Source organism: Chrysemys picta, chromosome 19, assembly GCF_011386835.1.
Source record: "Chrysemys picta bellii isolate R12L10 chromosome 19, ASM1138683v2, whole genome shotgun sequence".
NCBI classification, from domain to species: domain Eukaryota; kingdom Metazoa; phylum Chordata; order Testudines; family Emydidae; genus Chrysemys; species Chrysemys picta.
Window position 1 is genome coordinate 23,467,722 of NC_088809.1, and position 27,880 is coordinate 23,495,601.

The window sequence follows — 27,880 nt, forward strand, 5'->3', positions numbered from 1 at the left end:
AGTGGACATTTCAATGAAAATCTCTGCTCCATATGCAGCTGTGGTCAAAAAGCCAACATGCTGGTACAATGCATAAAGAATGGGATGGAGAATATGAGAGAAAAAATATAAGGGCCTTGTATATATCAGTAGTGTGGCTTGCTCTGGCATACTATGTGTAGCCCTGATCACTATATTTTGAAAAAGATATTGCAGAATTAGAGGGGATTCGGAGAAAGGTGGCAAGAATGATCAGGGCCTGGAAAAACTCTCCCGTGACAAGAGATTGAAAAGATTGGTATTGTTCAGCTTAGAGAGGGACCATATGAAAGAATAAATGATCTGAAGAAAGAAGATTGGGCTCCCTGGTCCTGGTCTCCCTGTCTCATAACATAAGAACTAGGAGCCAGCCATTGAAACTGGAAGGGGGCAAATTCAAACTGATAAAAGGAAATACTTTCACTGGCAAGATTCAAAGAGGGACTGGACATTTACATGGATAACAAGTCATCCAGAGTTAGAATCGCTAATGCTAATACAATTTTTGTCAGGGTTATAAAAATTCTACTTCAGGTTTTAAAGCAATCTCTAACTATTAGGGATTAGGACAGGGGTTCTCAAACTTCATTGCACTGCGACCCCCTTCTGACAACAAAAATTACTACAGGACCCCAGGAGCCTGCCCAAGCCCCACTGTCTTGGGCAGGGGGCCAAAGCCTGAATCCAAGGGCTTCATCCCTGGGCAGGGGGCCTGTAACCGGAGCCCCACTGCCCAGATCTGAAGCCGAAGCCTGAGCCCTGGATGGCTTTGGCCCTGCGCTCCAGCCAGTCTAACGCCAGCTCGCGTGACCCCATTAAAACAGGTTGCGACCCACTTTGGGGTCCTGACCCACGGTTTGAGAACTGCTGGAGTAGGATGAGACCTTCATGGGGGCAGATTGTCTCATGACTGCGTACTGTGGGGTTTTATGTCATCTTCCTCTAGATCATCTGCTACTGGACACTGTCAGACAGGACATTGGACTAGATGTACCACGAGTCTCATCCAATCTGTGAATTCCCCTGTCGAATAGATAATGTGTTTGGAACATTCCTAGATTCATAGATTCTAAAGCCAGGGGGTATTGCGATCATCTAGTCTGACCTCCTGTATAACACAGGCCACAGATCTTCCCTAGAATAATTCCGTTTGAACTAGGGAATATCTTTTAAAAAATCCAATCTTTATCGACACATTAAATTGGGAGCAATTCTCTTTTGTTTTCTACAGTTTCCCCCTGATGATCCACGAATTAAGGACCCAAATACTTGTATGCCATTCGTCCGTACAGCTCCAGTGTGCAATGCCAAAACATTTATACATGAGCAGATCAATGCGCTCACCTCCTTCATGGATGCCAGCATGGTGTACGGCAGTGAAGTACCTCTAGCTAAGAGTCTTAGGAATCAGACAAACCAGCTGGGTTTGATGGCGCTGAACCAGAACTTTACTGATGCAGGGCTGGGATTACTGCCCTTTGAGACCAATTCCCAAAGCCCCTGTTTATTCACAAACAAGACCATGAATATCCCCTGTTTTAAAGCAGGTAAGTCATGTGCCTGGAGCACAATTAATTTTCTGAAGTGAGCGGCAGAGAAACTTAGCAGTGCCTGAGACAAATATAATGAGACATCAGCAACTATCGTGTGACAGTATTGTGTAAGAAAAAATGGGGGGAACCATGAAAATCACAAAACTGAAAATGGAACCGGAAATGTTTTGGTTTCCAAAAACCAAAATGACACTTTAAGCCAAACCATTTTTTCATTTTAAAATGTCATTACAAAACTAAATGAAAAATTCTAATCAAAAGGAAATTTCCCACAGAAAATCCACCATTTTTTGGTCAAAAAATGTCAAATGGTCATTTTTCCGAAGGAATTTACCATGAAAAAATTGGTTTTCCAATAAGCTTTGTTGTTGTTGTTTTCAAATAAAAGACAAACAAAACAAATTCTATCATGTGCGACCAACTGTCTCACCCCTTCTCTCACATCATCGATAGCAGGGTTTGTACTTCAGTACCAGTGACATGGAGGAGTGACTGCAGTACATGGAAGCAGGAGTAAGCCATGTGCAGAAACGTTCACATTTTTCTCTTTCAATTCTTCCTCCCACCTGATTTGGCTCATGAATATTTTCAGATTTTGAAATTAGTGTTTTTAAAGCACCAAGTATATATATTACTGGTTTGGCATTTCTTCTGTTTATACGTTACACATGTGATCAGCTCCTTAGCGCTTGTACCTAAGCTACCACTAATTTTCAGTTTGGTGATCGGTTCCTTTTTGTCTGTCATCTCCTGTTTGCTGCATCTGTTTATGCCTCTGTAGTCTGCAAACCACTGACTTTCTATACTAAGGCATGTTTATACAGAGCGTTAGTGTGCAGGAAGCTGGGGTGCAAATCTCCAGCGCTGTAGCGTGCCGTGCACTAACTAGCTGTGTGGGCCCTGCATTAAATACAGTCACTCCTCACTTAAAGTCGTCCCAGTTTCGTTGTTACGTTGTTACGTTGCTGATCAATCAGGGAACATGCTCATTTAAAGTTGTGCAATGCTCCACTCTTACATTGTTTGGCTGCCTGCTTTCTCCACAGCTGGCAGCCTCCCTATGCGCCCCACACCCCACAGCGCCTCCCGCCCGCCGGCAGACCCGGCGGATCAGCGCCTTCCCCCTTCTCCCCCCGCCTCCTGCCTGTGGCAATCAGCTGGCTTGCAGCGTTTTGGAGGCAGGAGGGAGGGGGGAGGAGCGAGGACTCGGCGCGCAGGCTCCCCCTCCTTCCTCTGCCTCTCAAACGTGGCAATCAACTGGCTTGCGGCGTTTAGAAGGGAGGGGAGGGAGGGGGGAGGAGCCAGGACGCAGCGTGCGAAGTAAAGGGGGAGGAGGTGGGGGGGAGAAGAGGCAGGTCAAGGGTGGGGGTTTGGAGGAAGGGGTAGAGTGGGCGGGCTGAGGGTTGAGCCCCCCGCCCCGGTGCTTGCAGAGTAGGGGAAGCTGCCCTGGAACCTAACCCCCCATTTACATTAAGTCTTATGGGGAAATTGGATTCGCTTAACATCGTTTCACTTAAAGTCGCATTATTCAGGAACATAACTACAACGTTAAGTGAGGAGTTACTGTACTCTGTGACCCACACAGCCAGTTAGTGTGCAGCAGACTAGAGCACTGTAGATCATAGGCGTGCGCAGCACATTTCATTAGGGTGTGCACCCAGGGAGCCCCACCCTAGCCCCGCCCCTGCCCTGCCCTAGCCCCGCCCCTGCCCTGCCCTAGCCCCGCCCCATCCACTCCCTCCTACTTCCCGCCTCCGACTGCCCCCCTCAGAACCCCCAACCCCCCCTGCTCATCCGGGATTTCAGCTGGGAAGACTCTGAAGCTCGGGATGCGCTTCCTCAGCTAGGGGAAGTATGTAACCCACGCACCTCCTGGGTGTGGTGTTCTGTCCCATCTAGTGGCACCGAGACCACATAGAGAGAGAGATAAAATGGGTCTGCTCGACAGCCTTCGCTAACAGGCAGGTGGCTTTGAGCTCATGCTGAAGAGGCTCATGCACTAAGCTCTAGAGGTCCCCAGTTTGATCCCGCCCGGCGACGAGGTCTGTTGGCATTACACAGGCACCTAAGATAACTAGCCGATTGCCCGACTTTCTCAGTATGAATCAGGAGACCTCCCTTGTTGCACCCTCCTCCTTGTGTTTCCTCCCGGTATCCCACTTACCTCAGGGCTTAGGTCTCCATCCCCCGGCAAACCTAGTTTAAAGCCCTCCTCACTAGGTTCCCTCTCTTCGTTAGGTGGATCCCATCTCTTCCTAGCAATCCTTCCTGGAACAACATCCCATGGTTAAAGAATCCAAAGCCTGCTTTCCAACACCACCTGTACAACCATGCATTTACCTCCACAATTTGATGGTCCCTACCTGGGCCTTTTCCTTCAACAGGGAGGATGGATGAGAACACAACTTGCACCTCAAACTCTTTTATCCTTCTCCTCAGAGCCACATAGTCTGCAGTGACCCGCTCAAGGTCATTCTTGGCAGTATCATTGGTGCCCACGTGGAGAAGTCGGAAGGGGTAGTGGTCCAAGGGCTTGATCAGTCTCGGCAGACACTCCATCACATGCTGAATTCTAGCTCCAGGCAATCAGCACGCTTCTCGAGTTTCCCAGTCTGGAGGGCATGTGGATGACTCCGTTCCCCTTAGGAGGGAGTCCTCGACCACCACCACCCGTCTCCTCCTCTTGGGAGTGGTTGTCGTGGAACCCCCATCCCTAGGACAGTGCATCCCATGCCTTCCTGGTCGATGGGATCTCCTTCTGATCCCTTCCCTCAGATGACTCTTCCAAACCAGTAGTCTTCCATAGTACCTGTGCAGAGAGCCTGAAAATGGTTTCTTATTTCTATCCGCATTGGAGGTACACGGGTTCTCTCTTTCTTCTTCCAGAGGTCACATGCTGCCAATTTTCTTCCCCATTCTGCACTGTCCTTTCTGATTCTTCTGCATGCTGTGCCTGCAGTACCAAACGCTGACTTCTCTCCAGAAAGTCTTCGTTTTCTCTGACGCAACGCAGGTTAATATTGGGTCTCTAGTCCTTGAACCTTCTCTTCCAATGTGGAGACCAGCTTGCACTTCGTACAGATGAAGTCACTTCTGTCCTCTGGGAGAAAGACAAACATGGCACATCCTGTGCAGGTCACAACAGCTGATCGCTCACTATCCATATTGTCTTCCTTCTAAGAGCCTCTTCAGAAGTTGTAATTACCGCCCACAGAAGACTGAAAGGCAAAAACTCTGTGGGAGCTCCCCCTAAGTGAACTCCCAGGCAAAACTCCTGCAGGCTGTCTGGTTGCTTCTGTGCCAACCCTTGCTTTGCTGTGAACCCCAGACTCCAGCATCTGACCTCGATTCGTCTCTGACTCCACTACTTGTCTCCTGTCTGTAGCTGGTGCCTGACCCTAGTATCCTAAGCCAGCTTGACCCTGACTCTGCTACTTGTCTCCTGCCTGCAACTTGGTAACTGAGCGGTGCACATAGGTCACCCACAGCACAGCTGTAACAGTGAACAACCCATCAGTCAACAGCAGATTGACCAAATGCACCTCTCACCTAGCCCCACTACTGCATACTTCCAATCACTGAGTCCGCAGCTCTTTCCTTGGAAATCCTCTATTTGGCTGCCTCTGTTATAATAATAATAATAATGAATGGAGATATCCCATCTCCTAGAACTGGAAGGGACCTTGAAAGGTCATCAAGTCCAGCCCCCTGCCTTCACTAGCAGGACCAAGTACTGATTTTGCCCCAGATCCCCAAGTGGCCCCCTCAAGGGGGTCATGGCTCTGAACCTTTGAGCGGCAATGATTTCTCTATGAATGGTCTCTCAGTACTAAAACATCCTCTGAATTTCTAAATATTGTAGATGACAATGTCCTAGCTCAAACAGTGTTACATCCAACCTGGGGGAATTCTATATTAGAGTTTGTCTTTGATCGATGACTATCTCTGAAAAGCTGGGTGTGACTTGCCCAGAATCACATGGGAACTCTGGCAGAGACAGGAATGAAATCCAATTCTCTCAGCTAGCATTTAACTGCTTTAACCATAAGATCATCCTTTACCTTTCTAAAACCCTCTGCCTCCTACACTACATACCTTCTAACTTCTGTAACAAAGGAGGCAGGGGTCCTACAGACAATAGATTTCTTCATTATGCAACTGTGACCCATTCCTTGAGCGTTGCCAATACTCTGGCTCTGAATGAGAAAGGGGACTGCAGGAATTATATAAGAACGTGTAATTACAAACTGTATTATAATGTGCACGCACACACACACAATGGGGGTGGGGGAGAAGGGCTGAATTAAGGTTGCATGGTGTTTTTTGTCAAAAAAGCAAAGTAAAAAAAAAAAATAGAAAGTCCACCAAGTGGAATCATCCACCCCCCCTCCCCATGGGACATATACAGGATCTCAATATTGTGATCCACAACAAAGATCTCTACCATTTGAGATAACTGAGTAATTGGTAGCACTAGTAGATTGGTATCCTTTATGGGGACCAGCCATTACAGGGGAAGAGTCAGACATTTTGCTAATAGAATTCATAGCTGTTTGCTGACAGCAGAGGAGGGTTGAGATGCAGGAATCCTGGGTTCAATTCCAGGTTCTGGAGGGCAGTGTGATCTAGTGGTTATAGACCCTTCTGCCCCTACCCCCCTCTGCTCCTATTCCCTCACCTCCCAACTCCTGTCCCTCTCCCACTCTGCTTCTATTCCAACCTCCAGCTCCCATTCTTGTCCCCTGTAGCTCCTATCACCCCAGCATACCCCTGCGCCCTCCCGCCACTCTTCCACCTTTGCATTAGCGTGATATTGCTCCTCCCCCTCCATGCGTTCAAGGTGCTAGTGGTACTAGAGAAACAGTCTCTCTGCTCCCAGTTCTGCTGCACAGCACCACAGAACCCCCAGCAGCCAAGAGAATTGATTGCAGGAAAAATCCTGCTTGGCACCAGCTGTCCTGGGCAGGAGCCTGCGAAGTTGCTCCGTGGGAATGTGCATGTGCAGTTCATTCACCATGTGACGGGATGGACCATGCTCAGTGCAGACACAATCCTTGTTTCTGCCTGCCCCTAACAAATCTCCTCTGAGAATGCGCAAACTGAGATTTTTCAGAGGTTTGTAGCTTGGCCAAATTTGTGTGGCTTTTATGGGGATGGCAAAATTACATCCCTTACACTAGGGCCAGCCCTCTACCAAATTTCCAGTCCCTGCTCCACAGCGTGGAGGTGCTAGAGATCCTCAAAAAACAGCTGTAAGAACATTTTAACGTGGTCAAAATAACTTTAATTTCCGTAGACCCATTCTCAGAAACAGCTGAACTGATTTTGCTGAAAATTTCAGGAAAGCAATCAGCCAGGGGAAGACACCCGGCATGGGGAATTCAGCCTGAATGGTTAAAGTTTGGCAAAATTATAAGGAACTGAAAACAGGGTATTACCATGGAAATGTTGGGCAACCTTAACTGTAGACCGCACCACCAGCTGTGCCTACAGCGAACTGCTAGCAGCTCACCTTACAATGCAGGAGTCTAATATGGCAAATTAAAAACAGTTCCTCAGCTGAATAAAATATACAATTATACTGTGTTTTTATAATTTAGGTGATGCACGAGTAACTGAAAATCTGGGACTTACAGCTCTACACACACTCTTTGTGCGGGAGCACAATCGCTTGGCTACCGAGTTGAAGAAATTAAATCCACACTGGGATGGAGAGAAGCTCTACCAGGAGGCCCGAAAAATCATAGGTGCCATGACCCAGGTATCAGCTGCAATATCGTTTTTGCTGCCATTCCCTTGTTGATTAAACATTTCTTGCTCAGACTTAGACATGATTTTTCCCCCCCAGAATTGTCTGTGCAGGTTCCTACACACCAAGCTTGCTCAGCCCTGTAGCCACTGGGGCTACGCGTGCAGCAGCCTGCAGATCTAAATGTTTTAGGCACCCTCCGTGCTGCAGGTGCCCTCTGCCTTATCATTCATTCTGGTCAGGTAGTCAGGACTAGATTTCTACTCTGATTATTCAAGCTTGGAATTTCTGTCCATAGAGACTCTATGGTGCAGTTTGATTCATTTAAGGTTTTTACTGTATTTGACTCTATGCTTTCTTTCATATAAATCGCCACTCCCCCACCAGCATGACCCACTCTGTCATTCCTATGTATTTGATCCCGTTATTACCTTATCCCGTTGATTATCATCGTTCCACATGTTCCTGTGATGCCTGTTATATCAATATCCTCATTTAACATGCGTCTGACGAAGTGGGTATTCACCCACAAAAGCTTATGCTCCAATATATCTGTTAGTCTTAAAGGTGCCACAGGACTCTGTTGTCATTTAACACCAGGCATTCAAGTTCACCCATCTTAGTATTTAGACTTCTAGCATTTGAAAACCAACCCTTTTCAAATTTCTAATGATTTTGGATGAATTATTGAAGAGACTCTTTTTCATTTAACTGTTTTTCAGCTCCTGCCTGTACTTTATCAATTTCTATCCTCTCCTCTTTACTAGGATATAGAGAATCCCTGTTACTAGATCCTCCCGAAGGGATGGCTCTCTGAACTGTGTACTCCTCGGCTTTCCCCCAGCTCTCAGTTTAAAAACTCCTCTAGGAACTTTTTAATGTTACGTGCCAGTAATCCTGTTCTGATTTGGCTTAGGTGAAGTCCATCCTTCCTGTAGAGGCTCCTCCATTCTCAAAAGTTTTCCCAGTTCCTAATAAACCCTAAATCCCTCCTCCCTATACCATTATCTCAGCCACACACTGAGAGCCGCAGTTCTGCCTGTCTAACTGGCCCAATCATGGAGCTGGAAGCATTTCAGAGAATGCTCCCATGGAGGTCCTGGACTTTAATCTCTTACCGAGGCATCCTCTTGGGGAGCGTTACAGGCTAAGGAGCTCCAGCGGTGGAGGAAAGTTCATATCTCAGCCATGCTGGCTGTGAGGGATGTTCAGCCCTGTGCAGAGGCCAACACAAGGTCCAGGCACTATCCAAGCCCCTCAGATAGCTGGGCCTTCCTAGTCACCCTTTTGACTATCAGCACATTGGCTTTTCTCTGGTCCTCTGGAGCATCAACCTCAGAGGCTCAGAGAGCTCCACGGCCAATTCTTTTAATTCTCTCGGGGGGAAAGTTTTCCAGACCTGCAGATTTAAAATGTTTAACTTCAGCAGTTGCTGTTTAGCGTACTCCCTCCTTACTATTGGAATAGAAAGTATTTAATTATCACTGTAAGCTCTGAATACGTCCCCCTGCTCCTTCCAAAACACAGAACGGAAATATTTATTGAAGACTTCTGCCTCTTCTGCATCATTACGGACAATTTTGCCATCCACACCTAGTAACAGAACAAAGCCATTTGCTCGAATTGTTTTTGCGCCTCCTATATTTAAAATTTCCTTCTTGTTGTCTTTAACTCTCCTGGCTGTTTCATTGTTGTCTTGCATTTTGACACAGAATTTTTGACCAATCCTATTGGTCATGTTAGAAAGTGATCGTTTTTTCCTTTAGAAAGAGCGTATATGAGCTTCTAACTCAGTCTGAATTCCCTTCCAGGTAGTAACATACAGAGACTACTTGCCACTTCTGCTTGGAGATGAGACTGAGAAGGAAATACCATGCTACGCGGGCTATGATGAATCTGTGGATCCCACCGTGGCAAATGTATTCTCCTTGGCTTTTCGGTTTGGTCATGGTGCAGTACAGCCTTTTGTGACCCGTTTAGATGAACATTTCCAACCTTTGGGTCCAAATTTCCGGGTCCCTCTTCACCTCACATTCAGTGCTTCCTGGAGGGTTGTAATGGAAGGTAAGCCTGCAGTCCTGCTTTGCCAGCAAGGCAGAGATTCAACGATGTACTTAAGCGCATGAATCAGAACCTAAAGCTCGTTACATCTGATCATTTGTTTCTAGGCATCAGGAAATGTTTTCAGTTAATAAATCATTTCCTCAATTCCAGCAAATAAACAGTTTTCATCAGAGGTAATTATCTGGCCATAGGGATATTTATTATAGACTCTTATAGTCTTGGGTCTGCAAGACCTTCTTCTTTGATAAGAGGTTTTCCAGAACAACATTTACGATCGCCCGCCCCACACCTTCCACAGCTGGAGTTTCTCATATGCAGGGTGAAGGGAGATGAGCCAAAGACTCTGTGAAGTCCAGTAGGGACCTCACAGTGCTAATCTAATTAACCTGGAAGGTACTAAGTTACTATGGTGATGGGCATGAGCGGAGGGTATCAGAGGCCAGAGGAGGCTGAGCCTCCACAAACAACCCGGTGTGGCAACGCTCATGCTCCACCCTGCTGCTTCTCCCTCTTCCCCCATGGCCCAGCCTGGGCCTGGGATGGGTCGGCCTGTGGCCCGGGACTCGGAGCAGCTGGGGCCGGTGCTTGGGCTGCTAGGTGCTGGGGCTGCCCACCTCATGCTCCAGGGCACAGGGGCGCAGGGGCCGTGCCACCCACATGGCGCTCTGGGGCACTGGGGGCCACACTGGGGGCCACCTGGCCAGGGCTCCAGGGTGCTAGGGGCCACGCTAGGGCCAAACTCCCAGCGCTCTGGGGCTGGGGGCGCTCAGATGACCCGGGGCTGGAAGGACTGCTGCCGGTGGCCATAGTGGGGACTCAAGGCTCCAGCAGGGAGGGGGTGGGGGAAGGGCAGGGCAAGGGGCTAGCCTCCCCAAATGGGTGGTTCACGCATCACCCATGGTGATGGGTAATGGCAGAAAACTCTAAAATGGACAAACAGTGGCCCAACCTAAACATGGCCCCACGAATAGCCAGTGCAGGTTTGAGCTGCATGTACAGATGGAACAGCTCAGGGAACAAGAGGGTAACAGGCCCTGTTCGGTTGTGACTACACTTGGAATGCTGCATTCAGCTCTGGGACCCAGAAGAAAACAAACAAACTGAAGGACGTTAAAAAAGAGCAACAAAAACCACTCTAGGACTCTAGTATGCAGCGTTGTTATCAAGGCTTTGGAGCGGAGCCCGGAGCTGGAGCGCGGAGCAGCTCCGGAGCAGTGGAGCTACAGGTTTTTGCCTAGAGCTGGAGCGGAGCCGGAGCACAGCTCCAAAGCCCTGGTTGTTATAGTCATTTCGGTCCCAGGATATTAGCGAGACACGGTGGGGGAGGGAATATCTTTTATTTGATCAACTTCTGTTGGTGAGAGAGACAAGGTTTTGAGTACACTACCTGAAGAAGAGCTCTGTGCAGCTCGAAAGCTTGTCTTTCTCACCAACAGAAGTTTGTCCAATAAAAAATATTACATCACCCAGCTTGTCTCTCTAGGACTCTAGGAAAGATTTTAAAAGCTGCCAGTAACTTTCACTGTATTGAGTAAATGAAACCTTGCAGTGCCACTTAAACTATGAAATTATTTGCAAAAACTAGCCGTGGGCATCAGCAGCGAACTTTACTGATAATTGTATCTTTAAAGACCTGGAACCTGAGTTGAGGCTGAATTGTGTCTCACTCCTGCTGCAGGGCTAGTTTAAGCTTCTATCTGAATGTTCTGCCTCTCATCGGTGTAGATATAATTCCCGGTTACAATTCAATATAACTTTTAATAACTGTTCTATGAATACTAATAAGCCACCATTTTTAAATGGTGCTTTTGGTGATAGCCCTTTCTAAAACGTATTCAATGTACTGTTTTCATATTAAATATGCCTTTAATCAGGCACTTTCCAACCATGACCTCCAGAGGTGGGAGTTATCTCCATTTTACAGCTCCAGAGACCGAGATGCAGAGGCCTAGGGCCAGATTTTCAAAGGTCTTTAGGTATCTAAAGATGCAGATAGCAGCTAGTGGAATTTCCCAGAGCACCGACATGCCTATTGAGAAAATCCCATTGGACTCCTATCTGTGTCTTTAGATGGCACCTAGCTACCTTTAGGAATCTGGCCCCTAGTAAAGGATGTAGCAGTCAGGATTAGCACCTGGCCGGGACTGTGCTCTGACTACTCTATGGTAGTTTTCAGTTTTTATTTTTATCTAGGGATTTATCAATGTTTCTTACAAAAACTAAAATAGAGGTGAAAATCAGTGCAAGAAATGAATTTCCCAGTTTTCTGGGTAAATACCAGGGTTAATGTTGGACGAGAGGACAGAAAAAAAAAAGCAACAAACAGAGAAAAGTAAGAGTATTGAAAGTAAAAGCCATTTAAAAGTTATTTCATGAACTGTACATTAACATAGTGTATCTTCCACTACATTGTGTTCCTTTGACGGCCACCCCTGCATTTACACACAGACATACGTACCTAATGTAATGGATTGGATTTTCTTAACATAATCAGAGTTTTCAGGTCCACGAGTTGTGACAATCAGTAAAAAACAAATAATAGCTTTTGAAAAAGCCAGAAATTTTTTAATGAAAATCAGAAGAAACTGAAAACAAAGTGCCTTATCTAGATTATGAACAAATATATCAAACAGTTTCCCCCCCAAGTTTTTAGCATTCTGCTATATTTTAAAAATACCCAATTCTATAGCTCCTTTCACTCACGTTTAGTGGTGACACTTTCATTTTATATGTATTTCATGCTGATTGGATATATATACAATGGAACAGAGTGCAGCCACTTTAGAACTGACTGCCCTACCTCTCAACTTACTTTGAACTGAATATTAAACCAAATTAGCCAAGGTATGACATGGGTGAACTCACCACTTGTGAAGAAGTAAACAGTCATTGGAGCAAGGGCTTGAACATGGCTCTTTTACATGATAGATACACCTGGTCGATGTAGCCACCAGGCTATAGAGTCAACATCTCTAGCTCTGTGTCTGGCCCAATGAATTGTTTAATACCAAGTGGAACAGCTTCGACAGGAGTGACTGGGACACCCCCACCCTCAGGTTAACCAATAGCCTGGCAGCTAGGGCTCTTACCTGGGATGTAGGAGAGCTGAGTTCAAGTCCTTGTGCCAAATCAAGCCGAGGGAGGATTTGGAAACAGCTCTTCCCCACTCCAGCTGCCTTGCCTGCCTACTGGGGAGCATGCACTTCAGCCAGTCTAGTTCTCACTCTCCTTATTGCTGACTGTCTTCTGCACAGGACCCAAATGGGACCAAGCCTGGTAGGGGAACACCTCGCTGATAAATCCTGCTGGCACTTAGGTGTGCGCTAGGGTGCTGAGCGGCTCGGTGGCATCAGGATTTCGGAGGCTCTGGGCATGCCCAGTGGTGGAAATGTCGGCAGCTATGGAATTGAGGGGTCTACAGAGTTAGGCAGCAGTGGAGCAGGGGTTTAAGGATCTCGGTGCTGCCTAAATGTTGGATTCAGGCTTATGGCCTGGAAATTAGGGGCCTAAGTCCCTTAGTGGCTCTAGCCTGAGTCACCGCTATAGACTCAGCATGATAAGAACTGTGTAGCTTTTTAGAAATTAAACATCAGCTTATGACCAACAGCCCTGAACTCAAAATATCCTGAATATCAAAATCGCATTACTAGCAGCCCACATCACCCACAAGCAAATGGAGAGGCTGAGAGAGCTCTAAGCAGACAGCCAAGAAAATCCATTCCTTGCCCTTCCGAGTTACAGTCACGACTGCTGGATATAGTCCAGCCCAAATCCTGATGGGAAGACAACTCAGAACTACTGCTCCAGCTTTGGAAAAGAGCCTGTTTCCAAAGTGGCCAGATATGAAGAGAATAGACCGATCAGATACAAAGGCTAAAAGAGCTTATGAACACTTTTAGGATAGACATCACACAGAGAGCTGCGAGGTCTAGAACCTGAGGACCATGTTCATATCAAATTGGGAACAGTGTAATACAGTTTAGCATGGCATGACATCACCGACAGATGGATTGTTCAGTGTGTTTCAGGAGCTGTTATTAGAGTAATAGCATAAAACTAAGAAAAGGAAAATTTAAGCTGATTACCAGGAAAACATTCTTGAGAGTATGGAATTCAACGCTGGCCAACTCTTCCGAGGGAAGCCAGGGGATTACAAAACCATTGGGGAGGACATTTTAAAACTAGACAGAACAAAAGGAACTGTAAAACAAAACCCTTCTCGATGAGGAGGGCCTGGCATGCATCGCCTACATGTAGAGCTTGGTGAACGTTTTCATTTGAAAGGTGTTTTTTTCAATCAATGGGGGCTTTTTTGTCAAAATAAAAATTTCCACAGAAAATACCCACTTATAACAACATTTTTGAATGGTTGTTGTTGAAAACCTGAAAACCAAAACATTTCAGTTGAAAAATCAGGTATTTTTCACTTTTTTGCCACTGTTGGTCCCAAAATTTTGATTTTCAAATTTTTGATGAAAACCTGAAAACCTTTTTGGTGAAGAAGGGGAACCACCCACCAGCACGGAAGGGGTTGAAGAAGCCTTTGGGCCCAACTAACCTCTGCCCATTATGCCTGCAGCCAATGCCAGGCCTATAGGGGAGAGACAAGGAGGGAGCCTGGTTCAGTTCAGGGCTGACTGGTGTAGAGGCAGGAACTACCAGAAGGGACAGAAAGCAAGCCCTGGCTCCACAGCCAAGGGGAGACTGCAAAGGAACCCCCAGAATCAGAGAGAACTGACTGAGTGGATCCCCGAGATACGGTGGGGCTTGCCCTCACTAGTTCGTGGCTGCCCTGCCTGAAGGAGCCTGGGATTGCAGCGAGGTGCTGCCCCAGTCCCAAGAAGGAACCCTACAGGAAGCATGCTGTCTGGAAGATTGGACTAGAGGGGCCATGCCCCAAACTAAACCTACTGGTAGGAAGTAGCCCAGGACAGTGGATTCTGACTCCCTGCTGGGAGGGACACCAACCCCTCTGTTTGGGGGTTGACATGCACAGGACCCCGGGCTGGGACGTGGTGGAGAGGGAGGTCCTGGGTCCTCCTACCCACCCCCAGACTTAAAAATGGAGCTCAGCAGGGGGCCGAGAGTCAGGAGATCTAACCACTAGGCCGCCCAAGCCTCTGTTATACTTTTGAAGACAAATTTCAATGACATTTTTCCCAGGAACAAAACACACATTGCCCAGCCAGCTCTACCTGCAAGGCCTTTCCCAGCTCCTGTTTTGTTGCTGTGAGGTAAAAACACAAAGCTCCATTTTTCCTGAAGGAGAAACCTTTCCAGTTCTTCCTATGCAGTTTGTTTACTAAAACTGCTTGGCTTCCTTTGAGCAGCTCATGTTGTTATCAGACAACAGGCCTCTGCGTCTACAGACATTCTTAAAAACTACTCTGATTCTTTAGGGGGAACATGGCACATACTGTTAGCTAGGAATGACCTCCCCAACCATCAGAGCGGGAAGGATCTCAGGTGACCCCTGAGGAGCAAAGGGAGCATTGGGGCTAACCTTCTGTTGCACAAAATGTAGCCTACTAGGTAGAATCTATTAAAAGACTGTTCTGTTTCTTTCTGGACTTGACCTTCATTGCAGGTGGCATTGACCCGCTTCTCCGTGGTATGCTGGTTGTCCGTGCGAAACTAATGAAACAGGATCAAATGGTGGTGGAGGAGCTCCAAGAGCGGCTTTTTGAACAGTTACAAGTAATTGGACTGGATCTACCAGCCTTAAACCTGCAACGTGGAAGAGATCATGGTCTTCCAGGTAAGTAAGCATAAGACTGCATCCCTTTCTGCTTTGTTTGCAGTCACTTCCACAATGTGATTTTTCCAGACAGCCAAGGAAGGACAGCCCCTGCCCTAGGGACAGACAGATGTCAAGGAGGAAAAACAATTCTGTATTGATTATCAACATTCACCAAAAGGCTTTTAAGCGGGATTTAAATATGGATAGTGTGGGGCCTTTTGGACGAGCATGGGGAGTCCAGGCATGGGGAGGAGGGATGTGGGGGAGGAGGCTGGAGGTGATTGGCTGTCAGAGAGCATGATAAATGGGCAGATGGGGAGTAGAGGCGGAGTAGAGGAGATGGGGATAATGCAACATTTGGAAAGGAAAGATAACCAGGGAGGGGCAGAACTGAACAGAGACTTGGAGGTGGCGGCCAGAGGCTTAATTCTGATGTCAGAGCTGATGGGAGCCAGGGGAGGGACGTGATCAGATGGATGGAGAAGGAAGGTGGCTCTATCGCTGGATTCTGGATGGGCCAGAGGGAAAGGGTGTGTCCGGGTGGCCAGTGGGAGGCAGGTGCAGCAGTCAGGACCTGGACTAGAGATCTGGTGTGGGAATGGAAAGAAAAGAAGGGATCTTGGAGACACTGTGGAGGAAGCAGCAGAGTTTGGAAATGGCCGGGATGGGCAGCAAAGGTGAGGGCGGAATCAGAAATAGCCCCCGCAGTTCAGGCCTGAGGAACAGGGGTTGGGGGCTATCGATCGTGGTGGAGAAGAGGGAAGGTTGGGAGGGAAGGGAAGGTGTTTGGGTTTGGCCGTGTTCAGGGTAAGATGATGCAGGACACCCGAAGGGAGATGTCTGAGAGCCAGGCCAAGAGGCGGGATTGGATGGTAGGAGACAGGCCAGGCATGGAGAGAGCTGTGTGAGCCATTAGCATGCAGATGAGAGCTGCGGCCTGTGAGGCTGTCCAAGGAGCGAATGGAGATGAGTAAAGGGCAGAGCCCTGGGAACCCCTGAGAGGGACGGGGGGCACCCCATCGAACGGGACACCGAGTCAGAGGGGTAGGAGAGGACAGTGCCTCAGCACCAACAAGAAGAAGATGTCCAGGAGATTTTCTGGTGTAATTGTCTCAAACTCTGACAAAGATTTGTGGGTCATGGTGGACAATCAGCTGAACGTGAGATACCCGTGCAATGCCGTGGCCAAAAGAGTTAATGAGATCCTGGGAGGCATAAACAGGGGAATCTTGAGTAGGAACAGAGAGGTTATTTTACCTCTGTATGTGGCACTGGTGAGACCGCTGCTGGAATCCTGTGTGCACTGCTGGTGCCCACAATTCAAGAAGAATGTTGATAAGCTGGAGAAAGTTCAGAGAAGAGCCATAAGAATGATCGAAGGATTGGAAAACACGCCTGATAGTGAGAGAGGCAAGGAGCTCAATCTATTTAGCTTGACGCTGAGAAGGTTAATGATTGACTTGTAAGTCTGTAAGTACCACATGGGGAACAGAAATTTGATAATGCGCTCTTTAAATGGGCAGACAGAGGTAGATTTTTCCCAGCAGGAGTAGTATCTGGACTTCACTTTTTGGTAGAAATTGCTCCAACTTTCAAAAACAAAACAATGTCCTTTGGCAGATTCTGAACCTCGGATTATTATTGTTATTTGTTTGACCATACAACCTAGGAGCCCAAGTAATGGGCCAGGACCTCACTGTGGTAGGCCCTGTACAAACACAAAACAAAAAGACAGAACAAGAATCTAAGTATACGATGAGACAATAGATGGCTGCAGACGTACCTCCGGGGAAGCACAAGGAAACAGCGAGACAATATTGATGAGCACGACAGGCAGTGGGTCTCAGCACAGCAGCAGCCTACCTGTTGGCAAGCTTTTGTAGGCATCACTCACAGGAGAGTTTGAAGGCGGATAATGAGGTAGCTTTGACAATGTTGACAGGGAGCTGCTCCCATGTGCAAGGGACAGCATGAGAGAAAGCTCCAAGGTGCTTGTTTGAAAATTTAACAAGTGGGCAATGTAGGCTGCCATTGGCCAGTCAGGTAGGAACTGACACCTAGATGGTGCATGAGAGATGATAGGCAGGGTGAAGCCTTGATGATAGCCGTAAATGGCCTTGAAAGTGAATACAAGCAGCTTGTGTTTGATGCATTAGAGGAGTAGGAGACTGTGGAGGGATCTAAAGAGGAATGACATGGTTAAAGCAATGGACTAGGAAAATTATCCTTGCAGAAGTATTCTGGATTGTTATGAGTGGAGCAAGATTGCATTTGTGAAGGCCCGAGAAGAGACTGCTGCAGTAATTGAGATGCAAGATGCGGAGAGCTTGGCCGAGAGCTGTAGCTGTGTGGATGGACAGGAACGGCCGTATCTTAGAGATGTTTTACAGAAAGACTCAGCAAGATTTAGACCTAGCCGGGCTGAGGACCAAGTCGAAGATGGTGTCCAGGTTACAGGCCTGAATGGAGGGTTTGATTTTCACCCAGCCTTTACTGCCCTGCATCTTGCAGAGCTTGGTTCTGGTGCACTGGAGCAAGGGGTGCTACACGTCTGCTTACATCCCCCAGCCCTCAGAGTAACGGGGCTGGGACACCAGGAGGAGTCACTGCCTCCTGCACTGGCCTTGGGGGCATCCAGCGAGACACTGGCCCTGAACAAGGACTTTGTCTTATGGACACAGTCTAGCTCATGGAAAAGCCAGCCCCCCTCCCCCGGTGACACTTCAGAAAGTTACGAGCATCTGAAAACAGGGATTGACAATAGGTCCTGTGCTGCATTCCTCATGGATACATTCACTCCCAGTGCCACATAGTTATCAAGTTAGTAGGACACTGAACTTTCCAGCTCAGCTTTAACTCCCACTCCCATTTGTGAAGACAGAACTTTGTTAATTCAGTGTCTGATTCTAGATGACAGATCAACAGCTGCTGAAATATTTTTTAAAATCCTGGGCAATGGCAAAGCGGGCTGCGCGTGGAGAATGGACTACAATGGGGAGATGCTAGCACAGGTGGGAGGGAGATGGCGGTATTGACTGTTCTGCTCTGGTTCCGCAGGGTATAACGCCTGGAGGCAATTCTGTGGGCTCTCACAGCCTCACAACTTAGCTGAACTCTCTGAAGTGCTGAGAAATCCCAAGCTGGCCAGGAAGTTCATGGACCTGTACGGGACACCAGACAATATCGACATCTGGATTGGGGCTATGGCTGAGCCGTTTGTTCCCAATGGCAGAGTGGGACCTCTCCTGGCTTGCATCATTGGATCTCAGTTCAGGAAATTGCGAGATGGGGACAGGTAGGCTGACTGGAAAGTGAATCTCCACTTCCATTTTATTTACAAAAGAACAATTGGCAGTTGGTGTCATGTGCTGTTCCAGTCCCTCACCGATGGGCTTGCTTGGTGTTCCAAATGCCACGGCCCAATACCGGAGTTTCATTCACAGTTATTAAAGGGGCGCCTGTCACGGAGTGGCACCCCCCCACTTCCTGCGATTCACCGTGACGCTCAGCCAGCCAGTAACACAGAAGGTTTATTAGTCGACAGGAACACAGTCCCAAGCAGGGCTTGTAAGTACAACCAGGACCCCTCAGCCAGGTCCCTCTGGGGGGCAAGGATCTTAGACCCCAGACTTGGGTTCCCTGCCTCTTCCCAGCCAGCCCAAAACTGAAACCAAAAAAAACCCCTCCAGCCGGCTCTCTCCCTTTGTCCAGTTTCCCAGGCAAAGGTGTCGACTCCCCCCACCCCCCTTCCTGGCTCAGGTTACAGGCGCAGGTACCGTCCCTCACCTAAAGTCATCCCTTGCTCTCCCATCCCCCATGCAGACAGTCCAGTAAAACTAAACGACATTCCCAGGTCAATCTACCCCGCTCCCTACTGCATCACAGCGCCCCTGTGGGAAGGACAGTTGATTAACCCCTATGTGGCCAGACAGCTCCACTCACTGGTGCATGGATGGTCTGTAGAGGGCTGTGAAGAAAGGTGAAACACTTCCTTAAATCTCTTTTAAAGGTGGTAATTTCTGGGGTTATTTATCCTGTGTGTATGAATCCGGCCTGCTTCAAACCAACATGAAAAATACAAACACTATGTCAATTTTAATTTCTGTTTCATATATTGCCACTTTTAAAACATTTCTTAGAAATGCAGGTTTAATTTGACAGTTAACGTTGCAACAGAGTTTTCCTTTTAACAATGATGTTACCACCATTCTCCCATAATTTATGCCATGCAAAAACACTACATTAAGAAAAGTTTCAGAGTAGAAGCCGTGTTAGTCTGTATCCGCAAAAAGAACAGGAGTACTTGTGGCACCTTAGAGACTAACAAATTTATTAGAGCATAAGCTTTCGTGGACTACAGCCCACTTCTTCGGATGCATATAGAATGGAACATATATTGAGGAGATATATATACACACATACAGAGAGCATGAACAGGTGGGAGTTGTCTTACCAACTCTGAGAGGCCAATTAAGTAAGAGAAAAAAAACTTTTGAAGTGATAATCAATGCTTGATATGCAAACTAGACACAATCAACTCAGGATTGAATAAGGACTGGGAATGGCTGAGCCATTACAAACATTGAATCGATCTCCCCTTGTAAGTATTCTCACACTTCTTATCAAACTGTCTGTACTGGGCTAGCTTGATTATCACTTCAAAAGTTTTTTTCCTCTTACTTAATTGGCCTCTCAGAGTTGGTAAGACAACTCCCACCTGTTCATGCTCTCTGTATGTGTGTATATATATCTCCTCAATATATGTTCCATTCTATATGCATCCGAAGAAGTGGGCTGTAGTCCACGAAAGCTTATGCTCTAATAAATTTGTTAGTCTCTAAGGTGCCACAAGTACTCACATTAAGAAAAGTTATGCAGTTTGCAAAGTCGAGCACTCAGAAGCACTCAGAAATGCCAGAAATAAGGCTGCCTGCGATCTGAATTCGGCACCCTTGTGCGTGTGCATTTTGACACAGTCTTTTTAATGACACGATTGTGTGTTGTCAGGGTTCTGGGGAAAACACCACAGGACGGACAGTGCTCCAGGAATGAGGCAGCTGTTCAATATTTCGTTTTATCCCTATTGTTCAGCGGGTGGCCCCTGCCGTGTTCACCTCACATCATCCAAACCTTGCACTGAATACAGAATTAGTCACTTCTTCATGGGCAGTTCCAGGGCACTTACCATAGTATCACCAATGTATCTTCACAACACCTCAGTGCGGTAGGAAGGTGTTGTGGGCCCCATTTGACAGACGGGCGCAGAGCTAGTAACTCCGTAACTTACAGGCGTTTGTTCCTCCTGCTAAATTTCACATCCAAGCCACAAACCCTTGGGAGCACTAGAGCTCTTCAAAGAAATGGCAGGAAAAATTGGCTAATGTGGGCAACACTACCTCTTTCCCTCACCCTGTTCTCAAGAGGAGCCAAACCGTTTTTGCTGAAACACAGCAGAAAAATCCAGCTTGAGGCAGAGACCAAGCCTGGTGAATCTCAGCCTGCAGGGTTCAGAGCTGGCAAAGTAACAAGTGATAAACCAGAGGGACCTGAGCTGGGCCAGCTTCCTCCCCTCCCTCCCTCGTCCCCTCTGCCACAGGCTTGACGGTGGGGGGATAAGTTATTGTCTCCCCACCTGAGAGTTGGGGGGGGGGGGAGTGTCCCATTTCCCCCTCCCCTCAGATGACCCTTATACTAGCATGTCTAGCACTGCAGAGAGACGGGGTCCCAGAAAGGCCCCCAGTATAGGGTTGCCAACTTTCTAATTCCAGAAAGCCAAACACCCTTGCCCCACCCCTTCCCCAAGGCCCCACCCCTGCTCACTGCATCCCCCTCCCTCTGTCGCTTGCTCTCCCCCATCCTCAGGCATGTGCTCATTTTCACTGCAAGGCCCAAGCAGGCCCCAGGAGAAGGCCAGGAGCTGTAACAGTTTGAATGGCCAAACAGCAGCAGCAGTGGATCTGTGAGTTAGTGGCCTAGCAGCAGCAGATGGTCCAGCAGGTGGCTACAGTACTACGGCCATGTACTCCAGCAGAACCAGTGAACCCCACCCCAGCTGCGATTGCCCCTGCTGTCAGACTCGCCAAGGTGGGACCTGGTGATGATCCTGAGGCCTTCTTTGAAACCTTTGAGGAGGTGGCCGTGGTAGCCAGCTCACTATTCTAGCCAATTTATTCCAGGGTTCTCAACCATTGCAGATCCTTTTACCCAGGTTTTCCCACTCCACTGCATGCCCCGTCCATCCTGCCTTAAAGTCTGAAGCACCTCGACTACACAAGCAGGGAGCAGGAAGTCAGGTCCCCCAACCACTAGGTCGACTGGCCCCCCAAACCCCCTCTTACAACAAAGAACTAGGCAGCTGCCTCATTCATACAGCACCGTGCATTGAGTGAGCCAGGGGTCGTTTGTGGACTAAACAGTACGTGATCATTCAATTAAGGTCTCGATCACAGCCCATACATACAAGAGGGTAGCGTTAAGATTGTGCCGGCAGCCTTAATTCAGGGTTTTCCTAGATGTTAAGGCCAGAAGGGACCATGGTGATAATAGTCTGAGTTCCTGCACAGCCCAGCCCAGAGACCATCTGTGATTCCCGCAGAAGCTTTTTAGCCCGTGACTTTGCAATCTAAAATTCTTTTCATTTTCAGTGGAACTCTTCTCTAGAAAGCTTGAAGGCATTTTGGCTATAGGAGATTTATTAACATTAGAAATACACTTTTTTTAAACTACCAGCTGAAATTGTGGCCCCACTGCAGCTGGTGGGAGTTTTGCCGCTGCCTACAACGAGTCCCCGATGTCCCACACCACCACGTGTATTTCCATTTCACAGGCAAGGCCACTTTTCATATCAATGGAGACAAAACAAATCATGACCCCCCCAGGACTAAATTCATTCCCAAGAAGGATAAACACGGGCTGTAACACTGCTGCTTTTCTGCTTCTTTGTAGATTCTGGTGGGAGAATCCCGGGGTTTTCACTCCACAGCAGCGCCGGGCCCTGAGCAGAAGTTCATTGTCGCGGGTTCTCTGTGATAACACTCGCATTAGAGAGGTGCCCAGGGATGCGTTCAAGGTCAACCGCTATCCTGAGGACTTTGTGAACTGCAGAATGATCGACAGTATTGAGTTGTCACCTTGGAGACAACGCAGTAACTATGGAGTGAAAGGTACAGAATGGACCCCGTGCCCAGAGAAACACACACAACTGGGCCCATGTGGAGGCTTCTCCTCCCCAGCATTCCCTGGCCTTTCCTCCCCAGATCAACCCCAATCCCCAAACAAACTCACTCTTCCAGCCACCCTTCCTCCAACAGATCCTTCCTCCCAATCCCCCACCTTGATCTTCCCCTCTGCCCCATAGGCTCCCGCTTGTCTTCACTATAACATGAGGGCATGTTAGCACTGCTTGGTGGAGTTGTGTTAACTCGAGACCATTGCTCCTTGTTCTGTCATCTGCCACCACTGAGAACAGCCGAGCTCCATCCTCTTTGGAACCCCCCCGTCAGGTAGTTGAAGGCTGCTATCAAATCCCCCCTCATTCTTCTCTTCTGGAGACTAAACAATCCCAGTTCCCTCAGCCTCTCCTCATAAGTCATGTGCCCCAGCCCCTTGATCATTTTCATTGAGCCAGTCCAACAATTGGATCAATGTCTAGTTCCCCTGGGCTACTTCTCACTGTGTCTTCCAGTGGCACAATCTCTGGATTTCCCGGGTCTCTGACCTGTAAAGTTCCCAGCGGTTCGGACATCTCCTGGGTGTCCATGAGTAGCTGAGTATCCGTCCAGATCCTGTTGGGCTTGGCCTCCATGGTCTCGGGCTCCACCTCCAGCAGCTCCCGGGTGGGAACCTGCAAGCCTGTGTCCTCCTCCTCAGCAGTCAGCCCTGACTGAGCTGGGCTGCCCCCTTATACAAGTACTCCAGTTGAAGCATGCCCAGCAGGGGCCAGGGGATGTGGCTTCCTTGGCCCACAGTGTGGGGTTAACCCCTCCTTGTCCAGTGCGGGACAAGTACACCCTGTCACAGAAACCCGAAAGGTGGTGGTGTTTCCTGGTGGTATAAAGGAGAGCAGAGCTGGGTATCACCTGTGTACTGCTGACACTTCAGCCCTCACCGTCTCACTTGGTCTCCCAATTGCCTCATGTGATGCTGAACTGAGCCTTGCCCATCTGCATGGTGGCAGAAGAGCTGTCAGCTTAATCTTTCCCTTAATTTCAGCCCATTGCTCCTAACTGTGCCCCATTCATAGAGGTGTAAGGACAGACGAGACCCTCCTCACCCTCTAGTGTGACCTCCTGCATAGCACAGGCCAGAGACCATTACCCAACCAGTCCTGTACTGACACCAAGACATTGTGATTGAGCTAGAGCATAACTGTTAGAAAGAGACACTCAAACTGGATTGAAAGCTGGAGTCGTTCATAGCCTTTAAGGGCAGGAGGGATCCTTGATCATCTCGTCTGACCCCCATATAGCACAGGACACTAAATTACACTCAGTAATCCCTATACTGAGCCTAATCACTTGGGTTAAATTAAAGCATTTCAGTCCCCAGGAGCTGAGCGCTACAGGGACCGGGAGAAAGCAAGGTGCCAGTGAGGTGAACATTCCATCCTACCCTTTGGTAATCTGCTCCAGTAGTTGATCACCCTCACTGTTAACCATTAGAGTTTATTGCCAGTTTGAATTTGTCTGGCTTCATCTGCCAGCCACTGGGCCTTGAATGCCTTTGTCCAGTAGATTAAAGGGCCCCCTAACATCAGATTGAAAAGAAGCTGGATGATGCAATCGTGTTTTACAGGGCCAGTGATATCCCTTTTATTCCAACAGTAACTAGGCAGATGTGAAACTACACCTGCTAAAGAGAAATTTCTTTAAATCTGCAGAACCAGAGAATTTGCATCCTAGAGTTCCAAAAGAATTGGCCAAGAAGCATTCTGAGCCATTGATCTTAATTTTTAACAATATTAGAAAGAATGGGAAAGTCCCAGAGGACTGGGGGGAAAGCCAATATTCTAAAAAGGTGAATGGGATGACCTGGGTAATTACCGGTGCTGAATGTTCAACGCCAAAAACTGCTTCACTCAGAGACAGAATACACAATATTTCAGGGGAAATTTCATGTCCAGGACAATCCCAGCCACCCAGGAGCCGTCTCTGCTTTATTAACACCTTGCCCATTTCACCCCACAGAACAAGCATCCAGTGACTCCGTCTGATGGAAGTTGAGATTTCCCTGGAGGGCTGGATTGAGGATGCTGCTGGCAAAGACTCTTCACTATTTTCAGTCTAACCCACTACTGACGCTTGCTGGCTGGAAGGCACGGCCTCGCTCTGTGACTGGCTGGAAGGCACGGCCTCGCTCTGTGACTGGCTGGAAGGCACGGCCTCGCTCTGTGACTGGCTGGAAGGCACGGCCTACCTGCCGTCATTTTGCCTGTGTTTGTGTAGATTTTCTTCCATTTGGAAAAACTTCCAACGCTGTCATTAGCTTGCAAGTGGCCATTGCTAAAAGAACTAGGATTAGCTGATAACACTAGCTAAAAACGTCCAGACTGAATTGAAGCCCACGAGTGCAGATTTACAAGTTAGTGATTGTAGGCTGCCTACTGGTGCCTAGTTTTGTGATTCTTCCATTTCTTTATCATACAGATCATTGATTCTCTTTCTGGTTTCTCTGAATGGTGAAAGGGCAAGTTGTACACATTTAAGATATTATCTCAATAAAGCCGGATTTATGCAAAAGTGTATTCAGGTACCATCACCTCCCATTTCTGAGTATTGTCAATATATTGGAACAAATACACTGTTAACCAAATAGCACTACCTCTATATACGTCTCTATAGAGAGACTATATACGTCTCGAGCACCCCTCAGGGAAAGGGTGCCACTGCTCCTGTCTCAGAGTCCAGGGCACCGCCCCACAGCTGTTTTGTTCAAGGCATCAGCCCCCTTTTGTGAACGACCTGGCATTTCTCCTTTCTGAGGGGGCCTAGGTGGACAAGGCTTTCAAACCCTTTCCCCTGATCTGCAATCCCTGCTTCCAGGGGCCAAAGGGCTCTGCGCTGCACTCCTGCTCCTTCAGAGGGCCCCCCTGCACTGAGCAGGGATCCTCCCTTTTAGGGACCCTCCATCTCCAGGCTTGACAGGCCTCACAGGTCAGCAGGCTAGGCTGACCGGAGTTCTTTAACTCTTCTCGGACTGGGGTGGGGATCAGCCTGACCGCACTCCCACTAAAAACCAAGCTGATGGATGGGGCAAGATCAGCACCTCTGGATAAGATTGCCTGACACTTTCCATTAGAAACTTTTGTTTTCAGTTGCCAAACTGTAAGGTCTGAAATTTTCCACACTTGCCACAGGTCAATTTTCTGGAAAGTTTGAGCAAAATTGCTCAGCTGTTTTTGAGAAGGTGGTAAGTGAACACCAGGTGGTTGTTTTTGTTTTAAAAAAACAAACTTTCCAAGCCATTTTGTAAAGGCCCTCTGCTCTGTTAGGGGAATGGAAGTGGAAGTTGGAATTTACAAAGTCCTAGAGTGAAAGCGATGCCTTTCCCCATGAAAGTCATTCAGGTGAGCAAAACCACCATTCGCACATGCTCCATATTGGTGACTGAGAGATCTCAAAGAGAATTGTTAACAGGGAATTATCAATGACTGAGGTTATTAGTGGGGTCCTGCAAGGATCAGCTCTTGGCTAAAGGGATCCTATACTTTTGCCAATGAATTGGCATCTATAAAACAGTAAAGGCGAACATCTATGCCATGCTGTGACAGGGGTGGGAGAGACCCCGTCCAGTGCGGGGCAAGTGCTCCCCGTCTCTCTTAGGGTGTAGAGGTTGGGGCGTACGTAACTAACCTATGTCTATGCCTCCTTAGCACGAGTCAATATATTGCCCTTCTTAGCAGGGCAATTCAATTTACTCGCCCCTAATAGCTGGGCAGTGTGGCCCAATAGCCGGAGTCAGTAGATTTGCTCCACTTGTCAGGGCAGTAAGGCCTAGCAGCTACAGTCAGTAAATTCGCCCCGGTGAGGCAGGGCAGTGCAGCCCAGTGTAGGGTGACCAGCGGGGGGAGGGGGGGGGAGGGGAGCGGTGCTTGCAGGTGAGAGCAGCACACACCACAGAGCCTCGAGCCCACCTCCCTGCCTAGGAGCCGGACCTGTTGGCTGCTTCTGGGGTGCAGCACGGAGCCAGGACAGGCAGGCAGCCGGCCTTAGCCCCGCTGACCGGGAGCTGCCCCAGGCAAGCCAGTGCCCCAGCCCTAAGCCCCAACCGCTTGCCCCTGCCCTGAGCCCTCCCCCCAACCCAGAGCCCCCTCCTGCCCCAAACCTTTCATCCCCAGCCCCACCCCAAAGCTCACACTCCCATTCCAGAGCCCTCACCCCCTTGCAGCCCAACTTGCTGCCCTGAGCCCCCCCCAAACCCAGAGCCTCCTCCTGCACCCTAGAGCCTGCACCCCAGAGCCCTCACCCCCTGTACCTCAACCCCCTGCCCCAGCCCAGAGCTCCCTCCCACACCCTGAATCCCTCATCCCCAGCCTTACCCCAGAGCCCTCACCCCCCTCCTGTACCCCAACCCCCTGCATCAACCCACAGCCCCCTCTTGCACCCCAAACCCCTCATCCCCAGCTGGATCTCTCACCCCCTCCCACACCCCAACTACCTGCCCCAGCCCAGAGCCCCCCCACACACACCCTGAACCCCTCATTTATGGTCCCACCCTAAAGCCCTCACCCCCAGTAAGAGCCTTCACCCCCTCCCACACCCCAACCCCCTGCCCACACCCTGAACCCCTCATCCCCAGTCCCACCCCAGCGCCCACACCCCCAGCTGGAACCCTCCCCCTGCCCCAGTGAAGTGAGTGAGGGTTGAGCAGAGCGAGCCACCAAAGGAGGGGGAATGTAGTGAGCAGGGGCCAGGGCCTCAGGGAAGGGGTGGAGCAGGGGGCAGAGCCTCAGGGAACAGGCAGGGCTAAGGTGTTCAGTTTTGTGCCAATAGAAAGCTGGCAACCCCTCACCCTAGGCCAGAGTCCGTAGATTTGCCCCTCTTAGCAGGGCAGAATGGCCTAGTGGCCAGTCAGTACATTCACCCCAGTTAGCAGAGCAGTGGTGGCCAGTGGTCTCAGTCAGGAAGGGGGCCACCATGCACAAAAATGGGTGTGGCAGCCCAGGTAGGGGGTCCAGGCCCTCCCTCTGCACCAGACCCCAGCCCAGGGCACATGCTACAGTCAGCAGGCAGGTTCTGACTCAACATCCCAGGTCACCATCCAATTGCCCTGGGCTGCTCCCTACATCGTTCCCACGGCTGCAGTCTGGGCCTCTCTGCCATCTCCGGGTTCCCCAGTCTGTGTTGTCCCCAGCAACTCCAGACTCAGCAAGGCCTCCCTGGGTACCTTGGTGTCTGCCTGGGTTGCGGCATCTCCAGTGCCCACAGCCTCTGGCTTCAGCTGATCCTTGGCTGGAGCCAGCAGCACGCATGCATCCTTCCCCCCCGCGGTCAGCAGCAACTGAGCCGAGCTGCTCCCTTTTATACTAGTGCACTTGAACATAAGAACATAAGAACGGCCGTACCGGGTCAGACCAAAGGTCCATCTAGCCCAGTATCCTGTCTACCGACAGTGGCCAATGCCAGGTGCCCCAGAGGGAGTGAACCTAACAGGTAATGATCAAGTGATCTCTCTCCTGCCATCCATCTCCACCCTCTGACAGACAGAGGCTAGGGACACCATTCCTTACCCGTCCTGGCTAATAGACATTAATGGACT

The 27,880-nt window shown here is 48.9% G+C and overlaps 1 protein-coding gene across 1 annotated transcript in view; it reads left to right on the plus strand.

Annotated features, from left to right (window-relative positions):
- LOC101947097 (myeloperoxidase) overlaps positions 1-24,864 on the plus strand; it is a 52,732-nt gene extending 27,868 nt beyond the window's left edge. Inside the window, exons 7-13 of the mRNA XM_042846238.2 lie at positions 1,250-1,565; positions 7,172-7,332; positions 9,132-9,384; positions 14,972-15,142; positions 18,182-18,419; positions 22,070-22,287; positions 24,310-24,864. Of these exons, the coding sequence (XP_042702172.2) occupies positions 1,250-1,565; positions 7,172-7,332; positions 9,132-9,384; positions 14,972-15,142; positions 18,182-18,419; positions 22,070-22,287; positions 24,310-24,335 (1,383 nt within the window). The 3' untranslated portion in view covers positions 24,336-24,864. The remainder of the gene's footprint in view (positions 1-1,249; positions 1,566-7,171; positions 7,333-9,131; positions 9,385-14,971; positions 15,143-18,181; positions 18,420-22,069; positions 22,288-24,309) is intronic.
- Positions 24,865-27,880: the final 3,016 nt, after the last annotated feature.